This window comes from Salmo salar, chromosome ssa24 (genome assembly GCF_905237065.1).
Source record: "Salmo salar chromosome ssa24, Ssal_v3.1, whole genome shotgun sequence".
NCBI classification, from domain to species: Eukaryota; Metazoa; Chordata; class Actinopteri; order Salmoniformes; family Salmonidae; genus Salmo; species Salmo salar.
The window spans coordinates 18,769,205-18,782,948 of NC_059465.1; the positions used below are offsets into that span (position 1 = coordinate 18,769,205).

The following is a 13,744-nucleotide window of genomic DNA, read 5'->3' on the forward strand; positions in this document are numbered from 1 at the left end:
GTGGGCCTGGCTCCCAAGTGAGTGGGCCAATGCCCTCCCAGGCCCAGCCCCTGCCCAGTCATCTGAAATCCATAGATTAATTTATTTCAATTGACAGATTTCCTAATGAACTGTAACTCAGTAAAATAGTTGAAATTGTTAATGTTGCATATTTATTTTTGTTCAGTATAGTTCAACCTGGAGAAGTTTTTCTGCTCTGTGACAACTTGCACAAATGAGACTGCTAAACAGCTTTATAAAGTCTAAAGCAACTTTTCATTTAGATCTCCCCCCCACCTTGGACATGGAAACACACTTTTTGGAGAGGAAAAAATGAGAGAATCATAATTAAAGTTACAACAGAGAACACTATTTGTGCCAGCTTCTCAGAGCAGTAGAACGCTTCTATCTCTGCGTGCACACATGCTTCCGTATTGGCACACTTTGTATTTCTGAAAACTCCTGGTCCTTTGAGCAGGGCGACGGGAGAGGGAGAGAAGAAATGTCACCGTAAATGTTTTGATGTGGTTTCCGTTTTATGTGAAGTTCTCCTTTAGCGGTGACAACTTTTCTAGCTAAACCCTGCGCAAATTTAGAATGTTTTTCATTCCCACCATCCCCCCTCTCTCTCCTCTGTGATGGGAGCATCAAACGGTGGTGGCATGGGTGTGATTGCAGCAGGTCTGTGGCATTTCTCCCTGTGTGCAGTGCTAGAATGAAGTGATTAATTAAACTGGTGTTCTGGGAGTGGTGTGTGCGTGTGTGTTCTGGGGGCAAGCAGGTCTTGGGTGTTAATAATGGAACCGGCTTTGTGCTGAGATGCCGTTATCGCTGTGTGATGCGAGCACCGTTTTATCTGCCTTCCCCGGCCACAAAGGCATGCCTGTCTGGAACAGTGTCGCTGTCAGGGTGGAGCGAGAGAAATGGTCCCTTCATCTGGAGTTTATCCACTTTGCTCTCTCTCCTCTTCCTCTCAGGGCGACAGAGTGCAAGCTGCAGATGGATTTAAAACTGTTTTGTAGATTAGAAGACTTTTATCCGTCGACTGCATATTCTCATATCGATAATTATTTTACTAAGCTTCATTTCCAAAACATGATGTATTAATGACATTTTAATGGTTGGAATACTGCAGAGATTTGTCCATAACCAATTTAATTTTTCTGTGTTCTCAAATCACACACTGCTTTCTTCTCTTTGAGCGTTCCATTATCGGGAAGTTTGCATAAACTTTGCTTATTTGCATATTCATCGTTTTTTGTAATATCTTGTCAACATAAATTGTGTTTCCTTGCATTGTTTGCTCAGTGTCTGTTCTCCTGTTGTGTTGCTACTAACAGAAGGAGCTGGTTAGTAAGGCTGACTGCCCGAGGATGTGTGCCTACAAACTGGTCACTGTCAAGTTCAAGTGGTGGGGCCTGCAGAACAAGGTGGAGAGCTTTATTCACAAGGTTAGGACATGTTTTTTTCTTCAGGTTAACAGACACTAGCTGTGTTTCCATTAACTTGTCCAATGATTTGTTGTTGTCGACATTAAAGTTCTGATAGAAAATATGCATTAAAAAAACGTATTTCTCTCAAATTTTGTGCACAAATGTGTTTATATCCCTGTTAGTGAGCGTTTTTATTTTGCCAAGATAATCTATCCACCTGACAGGTGTGACATATCAATAAACTGATTAACCTGTTGAGGATAGACCTTCCGCTAGCGGAACCCAGTTCCGCCTGGGTAACCCCTAACCAACAGCCAATGGCATCGCACCGCGCGAAATACAAAACCAACTAAAATACCACAATTCAGTTTTCTCAAACAATCAACTATTTTACACCATTTTAAAGATAAGACTCTCGTTAATCTAACCACATTGTCTGATTTCAAAAAGGCTTTACAGTGAAAGCAAAACATTAGATTATGTTAGGAGAGTACATAGACACAAATAATCACACAGCCATTTTACAAGCAAGCATACATGTCACATAAACCCAAACCACAGCTAAATGCAGCACTAACCTTTGATCTTCATCAGATGACACTCCTAGGACATTATGTTATACAATACATGCATGTTTTGTTCAATCAAGTTCATATTTATATCAAAAACCAGCTTTTTACATTAGCATGTGATGTTCAGAACTAGCATACCCACCGAAAACTTCCGGTGAATTTACTAAATGACTCATGATAAACGTTCACAAAATACATAATTATTTTAAGAATTATAGATACAGAACTCCTTTATGCAATCGCTATGTCCGATTTTAAAAATAGCTTTTCGGCGAAAGCACATTTTGCAATATTCTGAGTACATAGCTCGGCCATCACGGCTAGCTATTTTGACATCCGCCAACTTCGGGGTCACCTAAACTCAGAATTACTATTAGAAAAATTGGATTACCTTTGCTGTTCTTTGTCAGAATGCACTCCCAGGACTTCTACTTTAACAACAAATGTTGTTTTGGTTCCAAATAATCCATAGTTATATCCAAATACCTCCGTTTTGTTTGTGCGTTCAGGTCACTATCCGAAGGGTAACGCGCGAGCGCATTTCATGACAAAAAAAATGCAAAATATTCCATTACCGTACTTAGAAGCATGTCAAACGCTGTTTAAAATCAATTTTTATGCTATTTTTCTCGTAAAATAGCGATAATATTCCAACCGGGCAACGTTGTATTCATTCAAAGACTGAAAGAAAAACATGCGAGTTCTCGTGACCGCGCATCTCCAGTCTCACTGTCCCCAGGCTGACCACTTACGAACTCTGCTCCTATACTTTGCCCAGAGACAGCAGACACCCCATTCCACTTTCTGGCGGCTTTAGAGAGCCAATGGAAGCCTTAGAAAGTGTCATGTTACAGCACAGATGCTGTAATTTCGATAGAGATGTAACAGAAGGACAACAAATTGTCAGACAGGGCACTTCCTTTATGGAATCTTCTCAGGTTTTGGCCTGCCATATGAATTCTGTTATACTCAGACACCATTCAAACAGTTTTAGAAACTGTAGAGTGTTTTCTATCCAAATCTACTAATTATATGCATATTCTAGTTTCTGGGCAGGAGTAGTAACCAGATTACATCGGGTACGTTTTTTTTATCCGGCTGTGAAAATACTGCCCCCTATCCCAAAGAAGTTAAACGGCATGATCATTACACAGGTGCACCTTGTGCTGGGGACAAAAGGCCACTTCAAAATGTGCAGTTTTGTCACACAACACAATGCCACAGATGTCAAGTTTTGAGGGAGTGTGCAATTGGCATGCTGACTGCAGGAATGTCCCCCAGAGCTGTTGCCAGAGATTTGAATGTTCATTTCTCTCCCATAAGCCGCCTCCGTCATTTTAGAGAATTTGGCAGTAGGTCCAACCGGCCTCACAACTGCAGACCACGTGTAACCATGCCAGCCCAGGACCTCCACATCTGTCTTCTTCACTTGCGGGATTGTCTTGAGACCAGTCACCCGGACAGCTGATGAAACTGAGTATTTCTGTCTGTAATAAAGCCCTTTTGTGATGAAAAACTGACTGGCTGGGCCTGGCTCCCCAGTGGGTGGGCCTATGCCCACCCATGGATACGCCCCTGCCCGGTCATGTGAAATCCATAGATTAGGGCCTAATGAATTTATTTCATATGACTGATTTCCTTATGATTTCCTTATTTCCTTATATTTTTGTTAAGTATATTTAAGCTGCAAAAACCTAGTGTTTGAATAAAAATGAAGTGGTTTGAAGTGTTTCCATTATCCATTTAGGCAAATCGCGCATGAATAAATTGGCGACCACCGATCTGTTTTCATGTCTCAGGTAGCCAGCATGGATAGAATGCAAGAATTGACTGTTTGCCATAATTATTAGAATATGTGCCAACTTATAGTCAAAGTCAGTGCCATGTTGACACTTACACTCCTGTAGCCTAGATCTGATACAATTTTATGGTAAAACTTGCATCCAGCCAGCATTCTTGAAAGTCAAGACAATTTTATAGTTGAAAAATAGATTTAGCAGTCAGTTGGTATTTAGAATTAAATGTGGAGGGGAGCTTTATAGTTCTGTGATGACATCACGTGCCCCCCGTACCTTAACTACTTCGGCAATCATAATTTATTCAAAAACAACGTAGTCATTTTTTCGCAATAAAGAACAATCCGCGTCTGTCGAATGATGCAATTTTTATTCATCTTTAGAAAATTCTCCTATAGCTGTGTTTCCATTCCACATGTCACATTGTTTTTTTGAGACGTTGCTTTTGTAAAATAAACCTGTGTCAAAGGAAACCTGCCTACTGAGTCATCAAGAGTGGATATAATAATCCAAGCAGCACTGTAAATGAATCTGTAGGTACACCTGGGTTATATGGTTTATGCTCAGTCTTTTGATATCCAGGACTAGACTGTGTAGCATCTGACCAAGATGTGTACCTTCCTTTTTATTCTGTCACTATCTGACACATGCTTCCTGGTACCCTTTTCTTTACCTCTGTATGCCTCTATCCATGTTCTCTCCTCCAGCAAGAGAAGCGCATCTTCACTAACTTCCATCGCCAGCTGTTCTGTTGGATCGACAAGTGGGTGGAGCTGACTATGGAGGACATCAGGCGGATGGAGGCGGAGACACAGAAGGAGCTGGAGGAGGTATGTAAAGGAACATAATGGATTACAAACAGGAGAAGGGTTCAATACTTACCCAGGCTTACTACACTCAACCTCCAAAACCATTAGAGCGAGTGTGCCGTTTTTAGGCATCATCTCTTTAGCGTTGTCATGGCGGCAGATCACTGCAGTGCTGCCCTATGTGCTTGGCAGTGTCGGTCTGGTGTTTGCCTTGTGGGTCCTGGCCGTGGTTGGATAGCAGGCTGTCTTGGCCTGTCTGTGGTGTCATCCCTCGGAGACAGTGGTAATGTTAGGAAGCTCATTGGAAGAGTCATCAGGATATCTGGAAGTGATGCTGGTTGGTCTGTTAGTTAGTGGTGCTGAGACACACAACATTCACTCTAAATTCATATCCCTCCCTAGATCCTTTTCCTAGAACTCTTATTATTTTGACTTTTTAATAGAAAATCTGAGCTAAACACCCTTTTAATTTATTTCAATCTGTTAAATCAATGATCCCCTCTTATATACTGCTCAAAAAAATAAAGGGAACACTTAAACAACACATCCTAGATCTGAATGAAATAAATAATCTTATAAAATACTTTTTTCTTTACATAGTTGAATGTGCTGACAACAAACTCACACAAAAATAATCAATGGAAATCCAATTTATCAACCCATGGAGGGTCTGGATTTGGAGTCACACTCAAAATTAAAGTGGAAAACCACACTACAGGCTGATCCAACTTTGATGTAATGTCCTTAAAACAAGTCAAAATGAGGCTCAGTAGTGTGTGTGGCATCCACGTGCCTGTATGACCTCCCTACAACGCCTGGGCATGCTCCTGATGAGGTGGCGGGTGGTCTCCTGAGGGATCTCCTCCCAGACCTGGACTAAAGCATCCGCCAACTCCTGGACAGTCTGTGGTGCAACGTGGCGTTGATGGATGGAGCGAGACATGATGTCCCAGATGTGCTCAATTGGATTCAGGTCTGGGGAACGGGCGGTCCATAGCATCAATGCCTTCCTCTTGCAGGAACTGCTGACACACTCCAGCCACACAAGGTCTAGCATTGTCTTGCATTTGGAGGAACCCAGGGCCAACCGCACCAGCATATGGTCTCACAAGGGGTCTGAGGATCTCATCTCGGTACCTAATGGCAGTCAGGCTACCTCTGGCGAGCACATGGAGGGCTGTGCGGCCCCCCAAAGAAATGCCACCCCACACCATGACTGACCCACCGCCAAACCGGTCATGCTGGAGGATGTTGCAGGCAGCAGAACGTTCTCCACGGCGTCTCCAGACTCTTGTCACGTGCTCAGTGTGAACCTGCTTTCATCTGTGAAGAGCACAGGTCGCCAGCGGCGAATTTGCCAATCTTGGTGTTCTCTGGCAAATGCCAAACGTCCTGCACGGTGTTGGGCTGTAAGCACAACCCCCACCTGTGGACGTCGGGCCCTCATACCACCCTCATGGAGTCTGTTTCTGACCGTTTGAGCAGACACATACACATTTGTGGCCTGCTGGAGGTCATTTTGCAGGGCTCTGGCAGTGCTTCTCCTGCTCCTCCTTGCACAAAGGCGGAGGTAGCGGTCCTGCTGCTGGGTTGTTGCCCTCCTACGGCCTCCTCCACGTCTCCTGATGTACTGGCCTGTTTCCTGGTAGCGCCTCCATGCTCTGGACACTACGCTGACAGACACAGCAAACCTTCTTGCCACAGCTCGCATTGATGTGCCATTCTGGATGAGCTGCACTACCGGAGCCACTTGTGTGGGTTGTAGACTCCGTCTCATGCTACCACTAGAGTGAAAGCACCGCCAGCATTCAAAAGTGACCAAAACATCAGCCAGGAAGCATAGGAACTGAGAAGTGGTCTGTGGTCCCCACCTGCAGAACCACTCCTTTTTTGGGGGTGTCTTGCTAATTGCCTATAATTTCCACCTGTTTTTTATTCCATTTGCACAACAGCATGTAAAATGTATTGTCAGTGTTGCTTCCTAAGTGGATAGTTAGATTTCACAGAAGTGTGAGTGACTTGGAGTTACATTGTGTTGTTTAAGTGTTCCCTTTATTTTTTTGAGCAGTGTACTTTAATGTAAATAAATCAGCTTTTTGTGTTTTATGACAAACTAAAACGTGTATGATTTTATGACGTCTTTTTTCCCATCTTATGTGACTTTATTTACTGCTTGTCATAATTTTGCTAAATAATAATATTGAAAGGAACATCAGTCCTAGTCTTCTTGTTATCAGTAGAGGGAAGGTTCACATTTATTTTTACCGTGTTTGTTTGATTCGACCATGTGTACTCACAATGCTGGTCCAAAGGGATATGGGGGTGGAATTCTACATTCCTGCCCCTATCCCCTTCTCCAGCCTGTCTGTCTTCCCCTCCCAGGGTTCCCACACATTGTTTCTTCTGGAAAAGTCAGGGAAATGTGTGATATTTTCAAAGAAATCCATCTCAACTGTGGGAGAATTGTAATCACATACAGTGCATTCAGAAAGTATTCAGACCCCTTGAATTTTTCCACATTTTGTTACGTTACAGCCTTATTCTAAAATGAATTAATTAAATGTTGTTCCTAATCAATATACACACAATTCCCCATAATGACAAAGCGAAAACAGGTTTTTATAAATTATAGCAAATTTATTAAAAATGAACTGAACTTTTTTCATACGTTTTCAGACCCTTTGCAATGAGACTTGAAATTGAGTTCAGTTGCATCCTGTTTCCTGATTTCTCTACAACTTAATTGGAGTCCACCTGTGGTAAATTTAAATTGATTGTACATGATTTGGAAAGGCACAGACCTGTCTATGTAAGGTCCCACAGTTGACAGTGCATGTCAAAATAAATACCAAAACCTGAGGTCGAAGGAGTTGTCCGTAGAGATCCGAGACAGGATTGGTCAAACTGAGCAATCGGGGGTGAAGGGCCTTGGTCAAGAAGGCGACCAAGAACCCAATGGTCACCCTAACAGAGCTCCAGACTTCCTCTGTGGAGATGGGCGAAACTTCCAGAAGGACAACCATCTCTGCAGCACTCCACCAATCAGGCCTTTATGGTAGAGTGGCCAGACGGAAGCCACTCTTCAGTAAAAGGCACATGACAGCCCGCTTGGGAGTTTGCCAAAAGGCACCTAAAAGATTCTGACCATGAGAAACGAGATTCTCTGGTCTGATGAAACCAAGATTGAACTCTTTGGCCTGAATGCCAAGCATCATGTCTGGAGGAAACCTGGCACCATCTCTACGGTGAAGCATGGTGGTGGCAGCATCATGCTGTGGGGATGTTTTCTAGCGGCAGGGACTGGGAGACTAGTCAGGATTGAGGGAAAGATGAACCGCGCAAAATACAGAGATCCTTGATGAAAACTGGCCCCATAGCGCTCAGGACCTCGGACTGGGGCGAAGGTTCACCTTCCAACCTGACAACAACCCTAAGCACACAGCCAAGACATTGCAGGAGTGGCTTCGGGAAAAGTCTCTGAATGTTCTTGAGTGACCCAGCCAGAGCTCGGACTTGAACCCGATCGAACATCTCTGGAGAGACCTGAAAATAGCTGTGCAGCGACGCTCCCCATCCAACCTGACACAGCTTTAGAGGATCTGCAGAGAAGAATGGGAGAAACTCCCCAAATACAGGTGTGCCAAGCTTGTAGCGTCATACCCAAGAAGACTGTAATCGCTGCCAAAGGTGATTCAACAAAGTACTGAGTATAGGGTCTGAATAATTAAGTAAATGTGATATTTCAGTTTCCATTTTTGTTATAAATTTGCATCGTCATTATGGGGTATTGTGTGTAGATTTGGGGGGGGGGGGGACAATGTAATCCATTTTAGAATAACGCTGTGAAGTAACAATGTGGGAAAAGTCAAGGGGTTTGAATATTTTCCGAATGCACTGTATAGCCTATCACTCCTTTTACAGTCAAGCCTAAATTTTGGAATAGACAGTCTAGTCTTGGTCCATTGTGATTGTTCATTATAATACAAAATGTTCATCCTTGAAGTCATTAAAAAGTCAGACATTTATTTAGATGGGTAACTTGTGTGGGAACCCTCCCTTCCTTTCCCCCAATCTCTACTCTGCCCTTACAGGCCTCCTGATTCTATCATTTTACATCTAGATGCGTAGGAAGGGCTCTGTTCGAGGCACGAAGGCTTCAGACGAGTAGCTGCTCCAGGTGTAGGTCTGAGGAAGGCTGTGTAAGTGCAACTAGAGTCGAGCCAATAGCAGACATGTTGGTTCCTCCTCCACTATCTCTCATGGATTCCTTGTCTGTCTTCTCCCACTGGGTTCTCTTGGTATTGCTGCATGTTTACACTGCTTTCACTCCATATACAGTGGTGTCGTAACAAGGATTTATGATCTGGTTTGTGTGGGTGTCTATGTGTGTGTTCTTGTCACGTGAACTTCCATAACTCTGACTTGTATTAGTTAATCAATAACACCAGAACTCAGAGAAATTCAGCATTTGCCAGATCGTTAAGTGTATTGCTGACATGGCGAAAGCTCCCTGCCGTGTGTGTGTGTGTGTGTGTGTGTGTGTGTGTGTGTGTCCTCAATCTCCCCATGTGAGGGCAGACATCTGTTCAGCCTGTTTTCAGAGCCAAGGCGAGAGAGCAGGTTTTAAAAAGGCTATGGCAGCCAGCTAAAGCACAACTAACAAAAAGTCGCCACTGGTTTCTGGCCTTGTGTCTATTGTCCAAAGAAAGGCCATAGAGAATATGGATAACAAACACACACAAAAAAACGCTCATCTGGCACTGCAGACTTCTGTTTGTATCACATTCTCAGTAAGACCTTACCACTCACACCCTCTTGGCCCCACTCGGAATATCAATCTGAGTGCTTTTGGCCGTACATGGAGGAATCTGGGCCGGACTGGCCGAAGTGGGGCGGGCTCAAGCATTCCTGGCCTGGCACCAAAGCTGATCATTTGGAGCTCTGCTTCTTCCCACTCTACATCTCGCCCAAACCTACATGTGTTTCCCATTTTCTCCTGGACTATGTAAACAGACTGGTGCCATCAAAGAGGCCCTCAGCATGGAGGAGTGCTTGGCCTGGGCTTCTGAGCTGTGGGGTCGCCAGGGTTACACTGTGCTAGTACTGTAGGGCTCCACAGGGCGGCACCCATGGGTTTGAGTCGAATACCATTTATAATGACAAGCTCAGAGTTTCTGCTCTTTTACCAGTTCAACAACCATACACCCCCAGCTCCTGTAGATGGTTCCGCTCAGTGTCCTAGAGCTTTATCACTTTATGTATAGACTTTGAACATGTGCCTCAGGTGAAATGAGGCTCAAGGTTGAGTAGTAATTTATGTATCAGGATCTATAACCAAAAGTGTTGTGCTTGGACTACACTGTGTGAGTGAGAAATACCATGGTTTGGAGATGAGGCACCAACAGGCCTGTCTGTCTGCTTGTGTGCTAACACGGGTGGGGTGGTGGGGGAGAAAAACCCTTCAAGATGGCTTCCTCTGCCTCATTAACATACAAATGGAATTCTGCAGTTGAAAAGGAGCCTGTGCTGAGATTGAGGAGGGAGGAAGAAGTGGAAGGTAGAATCCTCATGTCATTTCATCAGATTTCTAGTCCTCTGTTTAGGGCCAGCATGGTGTGGTTGAACTCTTCCATTAAGGTATTCTGCTATCAGATTCAGCCTCTAATTGACTTTCTAAAGTCATCAGCCTTAGGGTGTGAGGACCTGAAACCAATGCCTTTATCTACCTACAAGATAAACAAGGGCTCAATAAGAACCAATTCTAGACATTCTTAAAAAAGAAACAGTTTGAAGATTCTAAATGTTGATTGCTCCTCACTGAACAGAATGCTGGAATTTCATCCCAGTTTGTTTCACAGTAACAAGCAGCCTTTCTCCTCGCAGAATTCCACTTGTTGACGCATGCTCTCACAGAACCGGCCTCCACTTGTTTGGTCTCTGTAGAGATGTAGTAAATGTCTGTTTATTTCTTTCTCTCGCTGCCTATCCCCTTTTCTCTACCTCAGCTTCGCAAACAAGGTCAAGTACGGGGAACCAGTGCTGCCGATGCCGAATGAGATGGAGGGTTTTAAACAGCGATGAAGAGTAAAGATGATGATGAAGAATTTCGACGTGTGCTCCCTGCGTGCCACCTTTTACCTTACTGATTCAGGATGTGGAGGACAAGGGCTCTGCTCCAATTGATCAATAGACCAGCACCCTGACCTACCTGCATCCAATTATAGACATTCTATCCACAGAATAATTGATTTGTAGAAAGTGACACGATCATAGCTTGTAATTTTGATCTCCTGGGCTAAAGACATTATCAAGAAGCAATGGCCTCAGTAAAGCCAGCTACCACCACCATGTTGTTGATAGACCAGTCCCTCTATCTTCTCTTGATAGACGCTTAGAGGGCTGCTTGGTTGTTGAGAGATTAATATTTTCAAAGCATTTAAGCATTGGCATGATTCCCTTATGGCAGGTGTTGGACCTGTATTTGGTTATTCCAGTCGAGTAGGATCGTTCCTCTGTGGTCTGTTGCCTTGCCCATTTTTTGTTTTCCTTTGTATTCATTGATATTTTCTCCAGATCATTCCTTTCAAGACAATGTCCTCCCTGTCCTCTTCTAGCTGTTCATAACTCTATGGTTTTCCATTAGCTGGCGAAAGAGAACCTGTCAGTGTGTTCTCCCAAAACGTGTCCCTTCCTGCCATGGCGTTCATTAAGAGATTACTGACACTCCTGGCACCTGTGCCCATCCTAATCTTTCCCCCGCCCTCTGCATCTTATTAACACTCTGACAATCTTGTCCACACAGGTATTTCACTCTCACTCCCATGCAAATTAACACAAACACACTCATACGCACATGTAGACCCGCGCACACACACAGGTGTGAATGCCTTTGCGGTGGCTGATCTCTTCCAAGCTAAAGCTGGGCAGATCCCTGCAGGATCCTTCAACTGAAGGGAAGTGGCTGTTGGCGTGTTTGGAGCTGTCACTGTTTTTCCCACACTCCCCATTCTCCATACGCTCACACTCACTCAATCCGCTCCTCCCCAGCGGATGTCCCCAGAGCGAAACCGCACTGAAAAACAGTCACAGATGGTGCTACACCCTTCCAGTCTCTGTCACGCACTGCTCACCCCACCCTGCAGTCCCACCACCCCAGTAGCCTGCCTGTCTGCCTTATTCCTGTGGATCTCTGGGACCGTGTTCTGCTGCTGGTCGTATCCTGCTGAACAGGGGCATCAGGTCAACAGACACCCAGCACCACCCGAGCCCAGACCAGGCCACCACCCGAGCCCAGACCAGGCCTCACCTGACTGGGCCTGTTTACAGTCGCAGCTGCCTCCCTACCTATTCACTCAGCACTACACTGCCTTACTGTACCCATACAGTACCCCCACATGACATACTGTACCTCCACTCTGTCATCTACCCCTCTACCTCTTTGCCAGACTGGGGGTGTGCTTCTGGGCGCTAACGAGCACCACCATGCCTTCTGGCTCCACACGGGCACCAGTTTTGAACCACTCAGTAGTCTTTTAGGATTTACTACAGGGACCCTGATCAACAGAGGGTAGAACAGGGATGGTCCTCGGGGGGCCTGAGTTGGTCTCTCACTTTTGCACCAGCTAACACACCTGACTCCAATAAACAGCTAATCATGCAAGAATTAGAATGCAATTTGTTTAATCAGCTGTGCTTGCTAGGGATGGGATGGGGGGAGGGTGACATCACTCTGGCCCCTGAGGACTGGAGTTGCCCATCCCTGGGGTAGATGAAGGGCTTGATCAGTTTGCAATGACTAAGATCTGTTTTAGCTGAACCACACAATGTGCTCAAGGTCCTAATGCATGTTTGTTCTGTTGAACTGTGGTGGGGTGATACTGTACTGATGTAGACAACAGCACTCCCCAGCAGCAAGCCGGTTGGACACTTCCGTGCTGGATCCTGAATGCTACTCTGTTTAAGCACCAAAGTGCCTTCATGTTAGTGTGTGCAAGTCTGCGTGCTTGTGGGACAATACAGAATGCATGTGTATCTTACCTTGTCATTCAACCTCAGCCATTCTGCCTATTTTTATATACAGACATGCTTGCAGCTAAAATGGATGGAATATTTTTTTATGAAGAGCTTAGCTTTGATGGTATTTTTTTATTGTGTAAGCCTTACAGGGGGATGTGAGAACCTTAGTGATTGGTTTAGTGCTCACCCAAAGAGTGTGCGTGCCTCTGGGTGATATCATTTGTTTACATGTGTTGTTTACTATCCACACACTTCCCCAGGGGCAATACAGCAATACTGACTCACCAGCAGATAGATGGGCAACTTAGATGGCCAACTGAACTCTCCTGAACCCCATAACTGAGTAGCGATATCATGAGTACTCATGTCAGTTTCAGTTGTGACTGACAGGACATGAAAAGTCAAGGCCATAATGGGACTGATGAAGTCCAAATTTCCCATCAATGACTGGATATGCAGTCAAAGAAACTGTAAGAGAGGAGTGTTGAATATGACCAACGTCTTAAGGTCTGTGTCTACAACCTCTGCCTTATATTGAATAGAAAACTTGTTCAAACTCCATAATGCAACACAGCTCTTGTATCAGAACAATGGTTTGCTATCTGCACTGTGGGGGAAGGACAGGGGGGAATAGTCTTTACAAGAAACTGTACAGTATGGTCATGATTTATGAAATCTACTGTTAAATTTCTAGAAGAAAATGCTTTTAAATGTTTGTGATCATCTGAAATTCAGGGGACATGGTAGCGAATGTATTTCATTTAGCCCTTTCCATTTGTAGAGTTTTGTGCCGCGGGAAGTCTACATAATGCATCTAATTACCGAATTAAATGTCAACAAACAATGTACTGCTTCTGCTTTGTTTATTCTGCCATGATCTGATATAGGCTAGGTTTTGTTTCTGTTAATCTCTTTATTCTTCATCTTGGAAGCATTCTTCTGAATCTGAAGCCTATGTAAATGGAATGAATTTTGACATGAGAGAACTGGGTCATATACACTAGATAGAAACCAAACGGACAAACCGGGATGGACTACCTGAACCTCTCCAATAAGAAACGCTTGCTTTCATTGCAAAACATTTTGCTACGGTGTGCTGTGTTGAATAATTTTCCTTATTGTGTTCCGATTGCATGGAT

General features: G+C 44.3%; 1 protein-coding gene across 2 annotated transcripts in view; it reads left to right on the forward strand.

Moving 5' to 3' along the window:
• Positions 1-13,449, forward strand: part of LOC106585622 (phosphatidylinositol transfer protein beta isoform) — a 48,793-nt gene extending 35,344 nt beyond the window's left edge. Inside the window, exons 9-12 of one of the 2 annotated variants that reach the window (XM_014172039.2) lie at positions 1,320-1,430; positions 4,488-4,610; positions 8,710-8,788; positions 10,595-13,449. In XM_014172039.2, coding sequence (XP_014027514.1) covers positions 1,320-1,430; positions 4,488-4,610; positions 8,710-8,757 — 282 coding nt within the window. In that variant the 3' untranslated portion in view covers positions 8,758-8,788; positions 10,595-13,449. The remainder of the gene's footprint in view (positions 1-1,319; positions 1,431-4,487; positions 4,611-8,709; positions 8,789-10,594) is intronic. The other variant, XM_014172038.2, reaches the window with a different exon arrangement.
• Positions 13,450-13,744: the final 295 nt, after the last annotated feature.